The sequence below is a fragment of the Pogoniulus pusillus genome, chromosome 12 (assembly GCF_015220805.1).
Source record: "Pogoniulus pusillus isolate bPogPus1 chromosome 12, bPogPus1.pri, whole genome shotgun sequence".
Taxonomy (NCBI): domain Eukaryota; kingdom Metazoa; phylum Chordata; class Aves; order Piciformes; family Lybiidae; genus Pogoniulus; species Pogoniulus pusillus.
The window spans coordinates 2302076-2319225 of record NC_087275.1 but is presented as its reverse complement, the minus strand read 5'-3'; the positions used below and the strand labels follow the sequence as shown (position 1 = coordinate 2319225).

The 17150-nt window shown below is 51.7% G+C and overlaps 1 protein-coding gene across 1 annotated transcript in view; it reads right to left on the bottom strand.

The window, feature by feature from the left end:
• Positions 1-1886: 1886 nt before the first annotated feature.
• The window catches only part of PTGFRN (prostaglandin F2 receptor inhibitor), a 117740-nt gene continuing 102476 nt past the window's right edge, over positions 1887-17150 (bottom strand). The window contains exons 8-9 of the mRNA XM_064152261.1: positions 6829-7134; positions 1887-5437 (exon numbers count right to left, since the gene is read on the bottom strand). Coding sequence (XP_064008331.1) covers positions 5271-5437; positions 6829-7134 — 473 coding nt within the window. The 3' untranslated portion in view covers positions 1887-5270. The remainder of the gene's footprint in view (positions 5438-6828; positions 7135-17150) is intronic.

The following is a 17150-nucleotide window of genomic DNA, read 5'->3' as shown; positions in this document are numbered from 1 at the left end:
CCATTTGGAACAAAGCCAGAGGTATGCATTTCAATGCCAACCAGCCTGCACTGCAGCCGTCTTGGATGGAGCATGTACCAGTTTGAACAAAAATCTGCCTTGCCTAAGCCTGTCTTGGCCTCTCAAAACCATCTCTGCCTCAAACAACCTCCTTGTTGGAGAAGCAAATCCCTGTTGTACTATCATCTTACATGAGTGCTGGGGACAAAAAAGTCAGAGTCAGCCAGGTTGGAAGAGAGCTCCAAGCTCAGCCAGCCCAACCTAGCACCCAGCCCTGGCCAAGCAACCAGACCATGGCACTAAGTGCCCCAGCCAGGCTTGGCTTCAACACCTCCAGCCACAGCCACTCCACCACCTCCCTGGGCAGCCCATTCCAATGCCAATCACTCTCTCTGACAACAACTTCCTAACAACATCCAGCCTAGACCTCCCCTGCCACAAGTTCAGACTCTCTCCCCTTGTTCTGTTGCTGCTTGCCTGGCAGCAGAGCCCAACCCCACCTGGCTACAGCCTCCCTGCAGGGAGCTGCAGACAGCAATGAGCTCTGCCCTGAGCCTCCTCTGCTGCAGGCTGCACACCCCCAGCTCCCTCAGCCTCTCCTCACAGGGCTCTGCTCCAGGCCCCTCCCCAGCCTTGCTGCCCTCCTCCAAACACCTTCCAGCACCTCAACATCTCTCTGCAATTCAGGAGCCCAGAACTGGACACAGCACTCAAGGGGTGGCCTGAGCAGTGCTGAGCACAGGGGCACAAGAACCTCCCTTGTCCTGCTGCCCACACTGCTCCTCAGCCAGCCCAGGATGCCACTGGCTCTGCTGCCCACCTGGGCACTGCTGCCTCAGCTCAGCTCCTCTCCCCCAGCACCCCCAGCTCCCTCTCTGCCTGGCTGCTCTCAGCCACTCTGGCCCCAGCCTATAGCACTGCTTGGGGTTGTTGTGGCCAAAGTGTAGAACCCTGCACTTGGCCTTGTTCAATCTCATCCCATTGGCCTCTGCCCACCCACCCAGCCTGGCCAGGTCCCTCTGCAGGGCTCTCCTACCCTCCAGCAGCTCCACAGCTGCTCCTAGCTTGGTGTCATCTGCAAACTTACTGATGCTGTACTCAGTTCCCTGCTCCAGATCATCAGTAAAGACATTGAACAGGACTGGGCCCAGCACTGATCCCTGGAGCATAGCACTAGTGACAGCTGCCAGCTGGATGTGGCACCATTCACCACCACTCTCTGGGCCCAGCCCTCCAGCCAGTTCTTGACCCATATCAGAGTGAATCTTACCAAGCCACAAGCTGACAGCTTTGCCAGCACTTGAACTGCTGAGGTAGTTTGTGGTTTCTGGGGAGGATATTGAACAGGATTGTTGAATAAGTCCTAAATTCAGTCACTAGCAATGTAAGAAGAAAGTTTATACCTATCAGTACTGAGTTCCCTCCTGGTACCTTGGGAAATGAGAAGCCTCAGGAAGGGGTCAAGAAAGGCTCAATATCTAATGCTTAGGGTTTACAAATGACTTCCCTGTGGTCCCTTATGTGATTGCTGGGGACAAAAAAGTCATAGAATCATAGAATCACAGATATTAAACACACACTCCTGACTTCTGCACCTTGGTAATCAGAAGGAACCTCCTCCAACAAAAAGGCTGCCTTACAGAGGGGTAGAAAAAGGACAGACTCAGAAGACAACTGCATTCTTTCCCAGTTCATCACTCAAAAGAAGGGAACTATTTAAACCTTCCTGTAAAACAAAGCTCAGGCTTGTTTTACAGGGTAAGCAGTGCTGGAAACAACACCACAAGGTTCACATTTGATATCCTTGCTTCAACAGCAGTGAGTGCACACAGGGTACAGGGCAAGCACTGACTCTAACTCCAACACCCAGACCCACAGCCCAGACATAATCAAAAAGGCTCATTCTTTATTTTAAACATAAAAAGAAACATTTTACACAGCACTGTTAGAACTGTTCAGTACCTGCATTCCAGAATTGTGCCAAACAGGGTATTTTGTAACCAAAAGAAAGAAAACATCTTGTCCTCTTGCTACATGATGTTCAAGCTTGTCCTGGATCGAAATTCTAAGTGCCTGGAGGAGTTTACCAGGAGATGTTGCAATGCAAACAGAGGAAGATCAACATGAGCCCTTAGGATACTTTGACAATACCACAGGTTGCAGCAGGGAGGGATGTGGATGCTTGCAATGCACCTTGGGCAGCTTACTCTTCTGATAGTCTGCAGGTTTAATACACAACCAGATGCACACACACCTCCACTCACACACAAACCCTGCTCACACAGCAAATAAAAACAGGAAAAGTGACTCTGGGTTTTTTTCCATTAGAGATGTGATTCCCACACTACTTTTAAAAAAGGGGACAATACAAAATTGGCACAAGTAGAAGGAAAGAAGGGGCGGGGGTAAGTCTGAGCCCCTCAGCTTCTGTCCTTCCAACTACAGCAAATACAGGGTGGAAAGGAGATGCAGCATTACCTTCCGAGGGGCTGGCAGCAGCATGAGTCAGAAGTGATCAAGCACGGACTTGCTTCACTTGGAATGACAAAGATGGTTTGTTGGGGGCCACGAAGGGAAGGTCAGCATTAGCTAAGGACACGGGGACCTTTCACTAGAGGAGCAGGGAGCCCTAACCAAAATAACCCTGAGATTTTTCCAGCAGGGAGAAAATGTGCTGTATTGTGTGCTTGAGGAGAGCTGGCACTTCCCTGCTCATTCATTCCCTAATTATTGCGTTTCAGTCCTGATCCTCTCTACCTAAAACTTAACTAAGAGCACATAAACAAGGAGTCAGCCTGCGAGGACAGAAAGTGACTGATGCTGTGCTTCGAGCTTCACCACCACTGTGCCCCCTCCCAAGACACCCCATGCCACAGGCCTTCCATGAGGAAAGCAGATGGTAATGCAGGAAAAAAGCTGCTGGGTCAGCAGTGGGAAAGACAGCCAGCATCCCAAGCATCAGAACCTTGTTCCACAGCATCCAAGGCAAAAGCAAGATTCCTCTGTGGCAGACAGACAGGAGAGGATGAGAAATTCTTGCTGGCAGAGTAGTATCTGAGCAAAACCTTCCCTCAGCTTCCTTTCTTTGGAAAACATCACTACAGATTCCTTGGCTTTCACAGCAAAAGCTAGAGAGTGCCTCTGGCCTGGTCCTCAGCACACACAGGTACCTCTGTCTGCAAGACAGGTCTTTTGAGAGCTCTCTGGAAAAGAAGACACTAGGCCAAGAAGAAAAATGTTGTTGTGAATGTTCAGGCCAAAGTCTTTCACAGGTTTATACGTTTTGGAATCCTACACCAAATGCCTTAAAGACTCAAATACCACATTGCAAGCCCCAACTGCAAAATCAAGTCTATTTTCAAGACATCCAGCATTCAGCTTCCAAAAACCAGTGGCCACCTCTGTGTATACAAATGTGTGTATATGTCACTGCGTGCATGCTCGCCTGTGGGAGGCAAACAGCTCCACACATCAGCCTCAGAACAATGCAAAATGGGGCAGGAGGGAAGCACAGGAAAAAATCTCACTGCAAAGCCACAGGATTTTGGAAAGGCAGAGCTGACTGCAAGCTTCCACAAAGGCCAAAGCAAGACAAAGTCTTTGTAGCACAGATACTAGCCCTGCGGCTCCCCTGGAACGTGCAGCGAGATGAGCTCTTAGTGAGGCAGGCTCAGTCTGGACTAGCAAGAGCACATCACAGCCACTACCTTCCATGGATGTTCTCATTTAACATCTTTTACTTTATGAAGAACATCTGGAAAGGGTTGAGCCCTTGAGGCCTCAACTCTGCATTCATCACCCTACTTGATGCAAACCGACCCCAGGCTGTGACATCAGCTGGTGGTGTGGTCCTGCTAGTCCTGGTTTATACACAGTATCTTTATGCTGATTTTTATTGCTTAAAACACCAGTTGTGCTGAGAAGGCAGAACTGCCTGAAACAGAAGCTGCTCCCAGCTCAGGAGCCAGGTCAGTGTGTGGAAGACAAAAGCACAACTTCTGTGATATCAGAACAGTTCTCAGACCGATGGGGAAGGTCCTGCTGCAGGACCACACGTAAGCCCAGGAGCACTGGAAGCTGAAGGATTCTTGCTGCCCTCTCAGGCTTGACCCTACTTCTACCCTGAGCTGCACTTCAACTGCTGCAGATCTCAGGCTCTGTTCACAGGTTCAAGAGGTACCACTGAGTGACTGGCAGAAGCAGCATTAGTATCTGGTTTGTGCACCTAGCAATAGATAATTTACTGGGCCTCTCTAAACGGGATCACTTGGCCAACTGCAGACAAGGACCCAGCTCTTTGCTTTGTTTTGCATCCAGAAGTCACACCATAACCAGTGGGGCAAGGCCTCCTATCTCTCTGCCAAGGCCAGCAAAGGGCAGGGCTTTATTCCTGGACATTATGTGCCCCCCCTGCCACAAGCAGAACAGGGTCTCAGACACAACGCGAGCAGCTGTAGCGAGGAGATAAAGTGGAGGGGTAGGAAAGAAAGTGGCCATAAGAGGACATCCAACAAATGCTTGCCTGAGGATTGAGTCTTCAGGGTTGCCAAGTTAGGCCCCAGGCACCACAGCTAAGAGCTCTGAGCACTGAAAATAAACTACCAGTTTGAAGTAAAGTGCCTCAAAGACCTCTAGGCAAGTGATGTTTGGGAGCTAACTGCAAGCCTTTGGAGAGCCAGAGAAGAGAAGGCATGCTGACAACGAGCAACCAGCTCCTTGCTGCAATGGCCTCAGGAGGCACCAGCAGAGGAGTCTTCTCCAGCCTTCAACTAACACAGAAGCCTGTCAGATACCAAGGCAGAGAAAGGGAACATGATGTTGTGACGGGGTAGAGGGGAGAAGTAGATTGGTTAATACAACTGAAGCCTAACACTTCTACTGGCCCCTTTCCCACCCATCACCCTGCCCATCATGCTTTCATGTGGGCACATCTTGTCAAAACCAAGAGCAGATGGAAAAAAAACCACCAACCAACCAACCAAAAACCCAAACAACCTGGGTGAAGTTTGCCACAGGGCCCCACTGAAGGAAGGACACAATTCCTACGCAGAAAGTGCTGCTGGAAAAGGAGAACTCCAAGTCAGTAAACATGGCCTGAACGCTCTCAGCCCGTGACGTGTAACGAGGAGAGGCGAGAAGCTTGAGGTCCAGGTTGAAATCAGAGCAGAAATACACTGCCTTGCCTGGTCCTGTGAGCCAGTGGCTCGGCACAGTCCAAGAGTGCCCAGGCTGAGTCTCTCCCGAAACGCAAGCACGTCTGGCTCCCACGCTCAGTCCATCTCCATCGACATCAGCCGGCGACGCTCTCGTCTTGTCTCCTGCACCTCCTTCTTGCAGCACCAACGGGAGCTGCAGTAGCCAATGAGGCAGGATAAGAGTCCAATGACAGTGGCCAGACTGATGCCAATCAACAGGGGATACTTGAAAGCATTCAGAACTGAAAGAGGAAGACAAAGTCGTTATATATAGCTGAGAACTTCTCAGCTGCAGAAGGCAGAGAACCCCACATTATCCGTGTTAGCTCAGAAGGAAATGACACTCTTCTTAATTCTTGCTTTCTGTCTTTTGAGGTTTCAAAGCCTCAGGGGAGAGGCTTGGAGCGAGACTGCAAAGTACAGGCAGCTCCAGGAGGTATCCTGTTACCTGCTCCTCCAAACAAAAGCCTTGCAGATTTTCCCATCAGAGGCTGACTGTGGCTGCACTCTCAGTAATAACTTTCCAAGTGGCAAGGATCAGACTCCTTTACACTGTTCTTGATTAGAACTACTTGTACTAGCCACTCAGTAACCCAGGCCAATCAACCTCCAACGTTGGGGCCTAAACAAGAAACTTGACTTGTAGGCATGTGTTGCTCAGTTAAAGGCAGGGCCAAGGACTGTAAGGAGTTTGCTAAGTATAGATGTGACAGCTATTTTGCACAGCAAGGACAACAACAGCTTCTAACTGCTTTTGAGTTCATGGAACTTTCCAGTATGAGCTCTCCTGGAAACATTGAGAAGAAAGCAACTTGGTCAAAACCCCTCCTGTAGTAACTTTCCTGAAGGCAGCACCGTGTGCAACTTGCTTCTCATGATATCGAGCAACACTTGCAACTCAGGCTGGAAGCCAGGCAAGGCATTAAGTGCAGGGAGCAGCACTCTTGTGGTTAGGAGAGGGAGGAAGGAATTACAGTTCTGACTTTCTGTCCTCAGCTTTTCCACTAACCACTATGCAGCTCTACTTCAGCACACCTCATCTGCAGACCAAGGCTTCCTCCTGCAGGCAGCAGAAGGGTTAATGCTAGGAGAGAATGCTATGTTTTAACTGAAAGATGCCCCAGCTACAAAAAACACCACCAAGAGCTGACCAGGAAAGAAAACAGTCCAGTCTTATGGCTGTGATCTGTTCAGGACCACCCAGTCTGTGGAACCTGGAACCAGAAGTTACAAGCCATAGGAAAAAAAATAACAACATCTAATGAGTCTACCACAGGCACCTTTGCTACTAACAACAGTGCAACTCTACTTCAGCACACCTCATCTGCAGACCAAGGCTTCCTCCTGCAGGCAGCAGAAGGGTTAAAGCAGAGCAACCTCTCCTAGTGTTAACTGAAAGGTGCCCCAGCTACAAACACCACCAAGAGCTGAAAGAAAACAGTCCAGTCTTATGACTGTGATCTGCTCAGGACTACCCCATCTGGGGAATCTGGAGCCAGGAGGTACACACCTTAGGAAAAAAGATAACAACATCTACTGAGACTATGACGTGAACCTTTAAAAGCAGCCATGGGGAACATCTGTCACAGAAAGACACAGTAAGGACTGTGTAACACTTCATGCAGTCTCTTACCATCCATTTTCACAGACAGAAAGATGGGTTTGGCTTTGATGTCAGGCTCCTGCTGCCACACACCAGTGGCAGATCGCACCCATGGGGTGACTACACAGTAGTGGTTGCCGAAGTCGTGGTCCTGGCAGCCGTGCAGGCGGAGGCGGAACTCCAGCGGGCTGATTCTCTCCAGGCTGAGGTCGCTGCTCCCGTTCCTCCTGCTCTGGGTCACGATCCCTCTCCGGTCCAGCGAGGCCAGCAGCACAGGCTCCCTGTCCAGCGCGAAGGAGCGCACGGCCAGCCAGGAGACATCGAAGGACATATCATCTGCATTGGCACAAAGAACAGCCTCAGACGCGCTGAGGAGCGCTGGAAAGCACTCACACTGCCCGTTCTCAGCACAAAGGCCAACCTGCAAGCATGTGCTAGTTTGGAGCTAGCCACAGTGCTCTCATAGAATCAGAGAATCAACCACGTTGGAAGAGAGCTCCAAGCTCAGCCAGTCCAACCTAGCACCCAGCTCTGGCCAAGCAACCAGACCATGGCACTAAGTGCCCCAGCCAGGCTTGGCTTCAACACCTCCAGGCACAGTGACTCCACCACCTCCCTGGGCAGCCCATTCCAATGCCAATCACTCTCTGCCAACAACTTCCTCCTCACATCCAGCCTAGACCTCCCCTGGCACAGCTTGAGACTGTGTCCCCTTGTTCTGTTGCTGGTTGCAATACAATGCACTCAGGAGCAAAGCCTGACCATGATGTTTTTGTGGGGGTGGTTGTTTTTTCCCCCCAGAGTTGCAGATTTGCTGTCACACACCATCAAGCATCACACCTCACACAAGTTTTAACACCCAAGGAGGAGGCAGTCTATAAAATGTCCTTGCAACCAACACCTTCCATATGCAGGTAGTCAGCATTCATCCATCAGCACATCCAGCTCCTTCCACATTTATGCAAGGTTCTATTGATCCCATTAGCAGATCTCAGTCTTAACCCTATTAGGCTGATGGAGCTGAGCACCTCCTTTAAAAATCGCTGCTATTCTTTGCTAACATGAGCCAAGCAACACCTGCCACAGGTCTGAAACCTGACATGACCCAGAGCATGGGCAGGGAAGCCTCCTCTCTTGTTTCATCAACAGGTCTTCAAGCCTGGCACACTAGGAAATTGATCTGCCCAAAATGTAAACAGAGGTTTCTAGCTCTGTCCTGAGTTTTTGGTCCTGGCAAGATATGTGCACAGGGCTTCACCTTTTCACGTCTAAGGCAGTCCAAGTGATTTTGGGGGTCCCTGTTCTAGTGGGAGGTGCCCCTGCCTATGGTGGGGGCTTGGATGATCTTTGAGGTCCTTTCCAACCTAAAGCACTCTATGCTTCTATTTTGGTGCTGCATTTCCTAGCATTGAGATCTCTGAAAAATACAGCATTAGCAACCTGAAATTTAAAGCTTATTTTTAGCCTAATTGAGTTCTCTTCTCTAAAACTTCCACATTTGACCTCCAGACTAATGGAAAGAATTAAAGCCCTAAACCTGCTGCTATACTCAAATTCTTTGCAGATGCAAGTGAAGATAATTCTAAGCCTCTATCAGGCAGGCTAACACTTCAGAAAAGGAAGGAACTCTAAAGCAGTACTTTTAAGTGAAGTCATGTGAAGAAACAGCCTTAGGTCTGCTACTGAAAGTACAGCCAGCTGGCCAGGTGGAGCACTCCTCCTCACTGCACACAAACAGTGGGTGGGTGTAATCCCCTTGTAAGGTGCCCTGGTTTTTACACACAGCCTCCAAACCAAAGCAAAACTATGCTCATGCAGATGTTATTTTTCAGACAGACTGCCTGACCAAACTGTTTTGGGACACCAGCCACTTTCCTGCCATGCCTGCTCGGGCCAGGTGCTCTGGGTGACAACATAAGATCTCAAGAGAGTAGCTGGCCTGTTCTGCAGCTCTACAGCAGGAGCAGTGTGCTCAGCCCTACACACAGGTCAGCACAGGTTATATGGACCAGCACCCCTAGGACAGTCACTCTTGCCTACCATACCTCAAACACTAGTGTTAATTACTTGGCACAGCACTCTGACTGCCCTTGAAAGCAAAGTTGGGAGCATGGGTGCACCTGTTAGAGGGCAAGCAGGTTCTGCAGAGGGACCTGGCCAGGCTGGATAGATGGGCACAGTCCAACACCATGAGTTTGAACAAGGCCAAGTGGAGGGTTCTACACTTTGGCCACAACAACCCCAAGCAGTACTACAGGCTGGGGCCAGAGTGGCTGAGAGCAGCCAGGCAGAGAGGGAGCTGGGGGTGCTGGGAGAGAGGAGCTGAAGCTGAGGCAGCAGTGCCCAGGTGGGCAGCAGAGCCAATGGCATCCTGGGCTGGCTCAGGAGCAGTGTGGGCAGCAGGACAAGGGAGGTTCTACTGCTCCTGTGCTCAGCACTGCTCAGGCCACACCTGGAGTGCTGTGTCCAGTTCTGGGCTCCTGAATTGCAGAGAGATGTTGAGGTGCTGGAAGGTGTTGAGAGAAGGGCAGCAAGGCTGGGGAGGGGCCTGGAGCAGAGCCCTGTGAGGAGAGGCTGAGGGAGCTGGGGGTGTGCAGCCTGCAGCAGAGGAGGCTCTCAGGGGTGACCTCATTGCTGTCTGCAGCTACCTGAGGGGTTGGGCTCTGCTGCCAGGCAAGCAGCAACAGAAGGGCAGCGTGGGAGAATTTCTCCTGCAACGAGGTATGGAATGTAAACATCAGACCCTGTGATGGGAAATGTCCTTGGAGTCTTGTAGGCTCCCAGGGAGCTAGGCTGAGGACTGTGAGCAACCCTCGCACAGCTGCTAGAGGGTGGAACCTGCTGGCCCCTGAGGCAGGCACAGCTCCAGGGGGCTGACCCCTGCCAGCCCCCTGGGGAGGGAACCACAGGTTGTTTACCACAGGGTAACCTATCTCTGCCTTACACATAACTTGGGGCCAGTCTGTACTGTCCACTTCTGCCAGCCCCAGGCTGGCTGTGCACACCCCCTCTGGGGCTATACAAACCCCTGTATTGCTTTAATAAAGGGTACTGATGTGCTGATGCTTAGCAGCTGCTGTCTCGAGTCGTCTGTACCCCGATCTCGCCTCTCACCTGCCTCCCTACCCCAACAGGGGAGGACATGGCCTTGTGCCACAGCAGGTTCAGGCTGGATGCCGGGGGAAGGTTCTTCACAGCAAGTGACTGGCATTGGGATGGGCTGCCCAGGGAGGTGGTGGAGTTGCCACCCCTGGAGGTGTTTGGGGGGAGGGTGGCACTTGGTGCCACGGGTTGGTTAACTGGAGGGGTTGGGTGTGGGGTCCATCCTACAGGTCTCTTCCAGCTTGGTTAATTCTGTGACTGATTCTGTTACATTCAGTTAACAGGACCAAAATCTGACCTCTGCTGTGTGTACTCACCAGACTGCCTGTGGGAAACGAGGCCTCTACTTGGTTTCTGTAAACTACTCCTTGTCTTTGCTGCCTGTTTATGCCAAATATGGTAAGAGCACCAGTCCACAGGCAGGCACAGGGGAGAGATCTATTCCTTCCAAAGATGATAAAGATTGTCATCAGCTCTTGTGTTTCCAAGCACCATAGCAGCACATGGACACCTTCCAGGCTAAGTTCAACTATGCTGAACACACCACTGAACTTGCAACAAACATAAGTGGAAAGACTCTGCCCTGGTGAGACCTCATCTTGAGTACTGCCTTCAGTTTTGGGCTCCCCAGTTGAAGAGGGACAGGGATCAGCTGGAGAGGGTCCAGCAGAGGGCTATGAGGATGATGAGGGGACTGGTGGGCACTGCCTGATGAGGAGAGGCTGAGGGGCCTGGGGCTGCTCAGTCTGGAGAAGAGAAGACTGAGAGGAGATTTAATCAATGTTTATAAACAGCTGAGGGCTGCCAGGACAGGGGGGGACAGGCTCTGCTCACTGCTCCCTGGGGTAGCACAAGCAGCAATGGGTGTAAGCAGCAACACAGGAGGTTCCAGCTCAACACAAGGGGGAACTTCTTGACTCTAAGGGTCCCAGAGCCCTGGCACAGGCTGCCCAGAGAGGTTGTGGAGTCTCCTTCTCTGGAGCCTTTCCAGGCCTGTCTGGATGTGTTCCTCTGTGATCTGTGTCAGATAGGATTGTCCTGCTCTGGCAGGGGGGTTGGACTGGATGATCTCCTTGGGTCCCTTCCAACCCCTCACATCCTGTGAGCCTGTGACAGACACACAGCAAAACTGCAGCCTCTGGATTCCCAGGCAATTTGCTACCTTTTAAGACTTCCTCATTTTGGTATCAGCTAATTTGTGGTTCCCTTCCCTCCACATACAAAGATGAGTGCAGGCACTTGCTGTCAGTTTGAAACAGCTGAAGCTATCCTGTGTAATTACAACATGGCACAACAGTATTGTGCCAACAGATATTCTGAGTCTGCATACACAGCACACAATTAGTGACTCACTACAGACCCAGGGAGGATTTGGCTCTCGCTCCTCTTTGCCACTATCCTCCTGGAAACAGCTTAGCACAGCAAAGTAACCTCATTCATTGCTATATATCTCTGGTTCTCATGCAGTAAAAACACAGGCAAATGCAGGGCATAAATCAGGTGCTCTCTAAAGGTCACTGAGCACAGCCAGCAGCTCCCAAGCACCAGTAAATCTGTACTTGTACTGACACACAACAGCTCACATGTCAGACTTACAATCATAGAGTCAGGCAGGGCTGGAAGGGACCACAGGGATCAGTCAGCTTCAACCCCTCTGCCATGCCCAGGGACACCCACCCTAGAGCAGGCTGCACACAGCCTCAGCCAGCCTGGCCTCAAACACCTCCAGCCATGGGGCCTCAACCACCTCCCTGGGCAACCCATTCCAGCATCTCACCACTCTCCTGCTCAACAACTTCCTCCTCACATCCAGCCTGAACCTACCCTTCTCCAGCTTCCTGAAAGCATCTGTATAATTCCACACACCTGTGCTAGCTTGAGGCTAACTAGAATAACTTATTGAGAGAAATGAGATGACAGGCTGTGAAAAGGAAGCACTGGTGCTGTCTGCTGCACTCCTAGGCTTGCTGAGATGGATAAAAGCAAGAACACACACACAGAGAGGACAGTGTGGGACTCTGTTGCAGCTGGTGTCTGTGCTTCCTTCCTGGGATCATTCTGTGTAACTAATCCTTAAGCTTTCTAACCTCCCGTGCCAATCTCTGCTGTTCACCTTGCACATAAAGCAAGGTCTGGGATAAGGTAGAAGGGTGGAAAGGAGGTGGGAGGGTGGTTGGGAGCCCCTCCTGGGCACTCTGGTTTCTGGCAGGGCTGTTGTGTTTCTGTATTACCTTTAACTTGTCTGTGTCTGTCTATAGCTGTAACTGTTGTAACTCTCTGCTTGTATCTTGTGCTGAGCTGTGAATACAAAGCTTCATTCCTTAACTCCCAGCTGGCTGAGTCTAGTCTGGGTGATCTCCTAAGAGTGGTGGTGAGGGAACTCCCAAACCATCACAACACCTTACATCAATATTGAGAAGTCACTCTCAGCATCTTTGTCACTTATCAACAAACAATTCAAACTGAATCACAAGAATCACACTCAAGCTCCACAGTGCAAAGGTTTCTTTCACAGGCTCACAGGATATTAGGGATTGGAAAGGACCCAAAGAGGTCATCCAGTCCAACCCCCCTGCCACAGCAGGACCACACAATCTAGCATAAATCACAGAGGAACACATCCAGATAGGCCTTGAAAGCCTCCAGAGAAGGAGACTCCACAACCTCTCTGGGCAGCCTGTGCCAGGGCTCTGGGACCCTTACAGTAAAGAAGTTCCCCCTTGTGTTGAGCTGGAACCTCCTGTGCTGCAGCTTACACCCATTGCTCCTTGTCCTATCCCAGGGAGCAGTGAGCAGAGCCTGTCCCCCCCCTCCTGGCAGCCCTCAGACACTTACAAACATTGATCAAATCCCCTCTCAGTCTTCTCTTCTCCAGACTGAGCAGCCCCAGGCCCTTCAGCCTCTCCTTATCAGGCAGTGCCCTCCAGTCCCCTCATGATCCTCATAGCCCTTCACTGGACCCTCTCCAGCAGATCCCTGTCCCTCTTCAACTGGGGAGCCCAAAACTGAAGGCAGTACTCAAGATGAGGTCTCAGCAGGGCAGAGTAGAGGGGCAGGAGAACCTCCCTTGCTCTGCTGGACACACTCCTCCTAATACACCCCAGGATCCCAGTGGCCTTCTTGGCCACAAGGGCACATTGCTGTGCCAAGGATGTTCTCCACCAGCACCCCCAGGTCCCTCTCCACAGGGCTGCTCTCCAGCAGTCACCTCCCAGCCTGGACTGCTGCAGTTTATTATCCCTCCCCAGGTGCAGGACTCTGCACTTGTCCTTGTTGAACCTCATCTGGTTCCTCTGTGCCCAGCTCTCAGTCTGCCCAGGGCTCTCTGGATGGCAGCACAGCCTGCAGCTGTCTCAGCCAAGCCTCCCAGCTTGGTGTCATCAGCAAACCTGCTGAGCAGACTCTGTCTTGTCTCTCTGTGCCCTCATCCATGTCATTGATGAAGATATTGAACAGGTCTGGCCCCAGCACTGATCCCTGGGGGTCACCACTGGTCACAGCTCTCCAGCTGGACCTGGCACCATTGACCACTACCCTCTGAACTCTATCTTGTAACCAGTTCCTTTCACCTATTCCTTCCATGATCCACAATGTCCTAAGTAGTGTGGGACTCCTGGACAAAATGGTCCACGTTAGAGAAAAGCACAATATCCCAGCACCAAGCTCAGAAGGAGATCAAGAACCTCAGTGCCCCCAGATCACACAACCCAGCTGCTTTCATAAAGGACCATAAAGCCCTGGGAGGGACGATTCAGAGCTCTGTGAGCAGAGCAATAGCAGTGCTGTGTTTCCTCCTCTCCTCAGTTGGTGAGGATCATCAACATGTAAAGCACATCTTTATGTACATTTGAATTTGACACACAGGACTAAGCTGTCTGGGGCTTAGCTGCTTCCCTGGCCAATCACTCCTCATAAAAACCAGGGAATCCTATTTCTAGCCCAGGTCTTAGGATCCACACAGTTTCACTGCTTAGAGTGGAGCTCTCTCAGCATCTTGTTATAGCACTGAAGCACATTTTTGAGCCTCTCTTTGTTTACTACATTTAAAGAAGGTTGAATAGGGCTTCCTAGAGAGCTAAGCAAACCACTTCAAGCCACACAAGAGGTAAACAAGCTGGTTTTGTTAAACTCTCCTGAGTGCCCAGTGGGTCTGTCTGGAAGAGATGAAAACCCCCATCTCTTTTCAGGCACAGTAATACTCTGAAATCCCTGTGCACACAGCTCAAGATGGGATGACCTGGGAAGTCTGAGAGAGATGGTTGTGAAAATGTCTATTCAAGAGAAAGATCAGAAGCAGCTTTTATATCTTCAGGGCACAGAAGCCCTACTGTTCCCCTCGGCACACACACACACTCCCCTCACATCAATCCCAAGCACCAACCAAAGCAAAAGGAGCGTGTCTGCAGACGGGGCAGTGGCGCACTTGAGCTCAGGAGCTCAGAGAAACAAAGGCACTGAAAGCAAGCAGCAGTCACGCCAAAACCTTCCCCAGCCTTTAAGAACCTTCCCAGAGGTTGTGTACACACACGCATATGCACACAGGGCATCCTGAACTGCCTCCACCAGATGGGTCCCAACCCAGAAGTGATGCTTCCAGGGAGAACTGGATGGATCTAAGCGTGACAAAGGCCATTGGTTATTTACCTTCTCTCCAGCTCCTTGGAAGGGCTTTAACTTTTCTGATGGTGCATTCAAAAAGGCAGGAGGGGTGGCACCTGACCTCTCAGCTTGATACACCCAGCATACATATTGCTCATAGAATCAGTCAGGGTTGGAAGGGACCACAAGCATCATCTAGTTCCAACCCCCCTGCCATTGCAGGAACATCTCAGACTACATCAGGCTGTCCAGAGCCTAACTGAGCCTGGCCTTAAACACCTCCAGGGATGTGGCCTCCACCACTCCCCTAGGCAACCTGTTCCAAGATATAACAACCCTCACGGTGAGGAACTTCATCCTAACATCCAGTCTGAGTCTACTTGTTCCTAGCATTGTTCCATTCCCCCAGTCCTACAGCTGGTTGGCCCAGGCTAACCTCAGGACATTCAACAAGGCCAAGTGTAAGGTCCTGCACCTGGGCAGGTGCAATCCCAAGCACAACTACGGCCTGGGTGGCAAAAGGCAGATAGCAGCCCTGAGGAACAGGCCCTGGGGGTCTGGGCTGATGCAAAGCTCCACAGGAGCCTGCAGTGGGAGTGCAGCCCAGACACAACCCTGTGCTGGGCTGCAGCAAGAGCAGTGTGGGCAGCAGGGCAAGGGAGGGGATTCTGCCCCTTGGCTCTGCTCTCCTCAGACCCCACCTGCAGTCCTGGGGGCAGTTCTGGAGCCCCCAGCACAAGCAGGACATGGAAGTGTTGGAGCCAGTGTAGAGGAGGACTATGAAGATGCTGAGAGGGCTGCAGCAGCTCTGCTATGAGGACAGGCTAGGAGAGTTGAAGTTCTTCAGTCATGAGAAGAGTAGGATTTGAGGAGACCTTAGAGTGGCCTTCCAGTATCTGAAGGAGACCTACAGGAAGGCTGTGGAGGGAGTACTGACAAAGTCTTGTAATGCTAGGACAAGGGGGAATGGGTTTGAACTGGCAGAGGGGAGATTCAAACTGGATGTTAGGCAAAGGTTCTTTGCAGTGAGGGTGGTGAGACACTGGCACAGGTTGCCCAGGGAGGTTGTGGAGCACAGAAGCACCCAATGTGTCACACCCATAAACAGCACAGAGAGCTGCTGCAGCCCTGGGAGCATCCTCGTGGCCCTTCTCTGGACACACTCCAGCACATCCATACGCCTCTTGTAATGGGGGCTCCAGAACTGGATGCAGTACTCCAGGTGGGGTCTCACCAGTGCAGAGGGGGAAGATCACTTCCCTCACCCTGCTGCCCACACTTCTCCTGATGCAGCCCAGGCTCTGGTTGCTCTCTGGGCGGCAAGAACAAACTGACAGCTCATATTTAGCTTCTTGTCCACCAGCACCTCCAGGGATGGTGACTCCACCACCTCCCTGGGCAGCCCATTCCAATGCCAATCACTCTCTCTGACAACAACTTCCTAACAACATCCAGCCTAGACCTGCCCTGGCACAACTTCAGACTGTGTCCCCTTCTTCTGTTGCTGGGTGCCTGGCAGCAGAGCCCAACCCCACCTGGCTACAGCCTCCCTGCAGGCAGCTGCAGACAGCAATGAGCTCTGCCCTGAGCCTCCTCTGCTGCAGGCTGCACACCCCCAGCTCCCTCAGCCTCTCCTCACAGGGCTCTGCTCCAGGCCCCTCCCCAGCCTTGCTGCCCTTCTCCAAACACCTTCCAGCACCTCAACATCTCTCTGCAATGGTGGAGCCCAGAACTGGACACAGCACTCAAGGTGTGGCCTGAGCAGTGCTGAGCACAGGGGCACAAGAACCTCCCTTGTCCTGCTGCCCACACTGCTCCTGAGCCAGCCCAGGATGCCAGTGGCTCTGCTGCCCACCTGGGCACTGCTGCCTCATCTTCAGCTGCTCTCTCCCAGCACCCCCAGCTCCCTCTCTGCCTGGCTGCTCTCAGCCACTCTGGCCCCAGCCTGGAGTGCTGCTTGGGGTTGTTGTGGCCAAAGTGCAGAACCCTGCACTTGGCCTTGTTCAGTCTCATCCCATTGGCCTCTGCCCACCCATCCAGCCTGGCCAGGTCCCTCTGCAGGGCTCTGCTACCCTCCAACAGCTCCACACCTGCTCCTAGCTTGGTGCCGTCTGCAATCTTACTGATGCTGGACTCAATCCCCTGGTCCAGATCATCAATAAAGATACTGTCAGTGCTTCTCCTAGTCTCAAGCTACCAAGCAGACAAAACCCATCACATAGCCAACTGCAAGAAGCACTGACAGCAGAGCCCCAATATACTAAACAGCCTCTCTGCAAATTTGAAGTGAGTCAGGGATGCTGAGGCCTCTTTCACAAGGCAACCCCAAGGTTCTTTCAGCTGTCACACAGCAGCAGAAGCAGCAGCTGCTCCCTGCCAGCAATTATTGCTTTGAAAAGGTAGCCAGCTGCTTTGTTTGGGTCCTGCCTCACAACAACACTCTTAAGAGCTTGGGCAGACCTCACCTTAGAGGAGGCTTCCTGCTGAGCATAAACTGCAGGACAGACTGACAGGTCCATCCAGGCACGCACCGCTGCTTCCCGTGTCCCAGGGTATGAATCTTTTGACAGCAGTGAAGTGCACTCAGCTTCTCCTCCCTGCCACCATTTAAATAACACAGTCCAGAGCATTCTATCACTCTTTCACAGGCA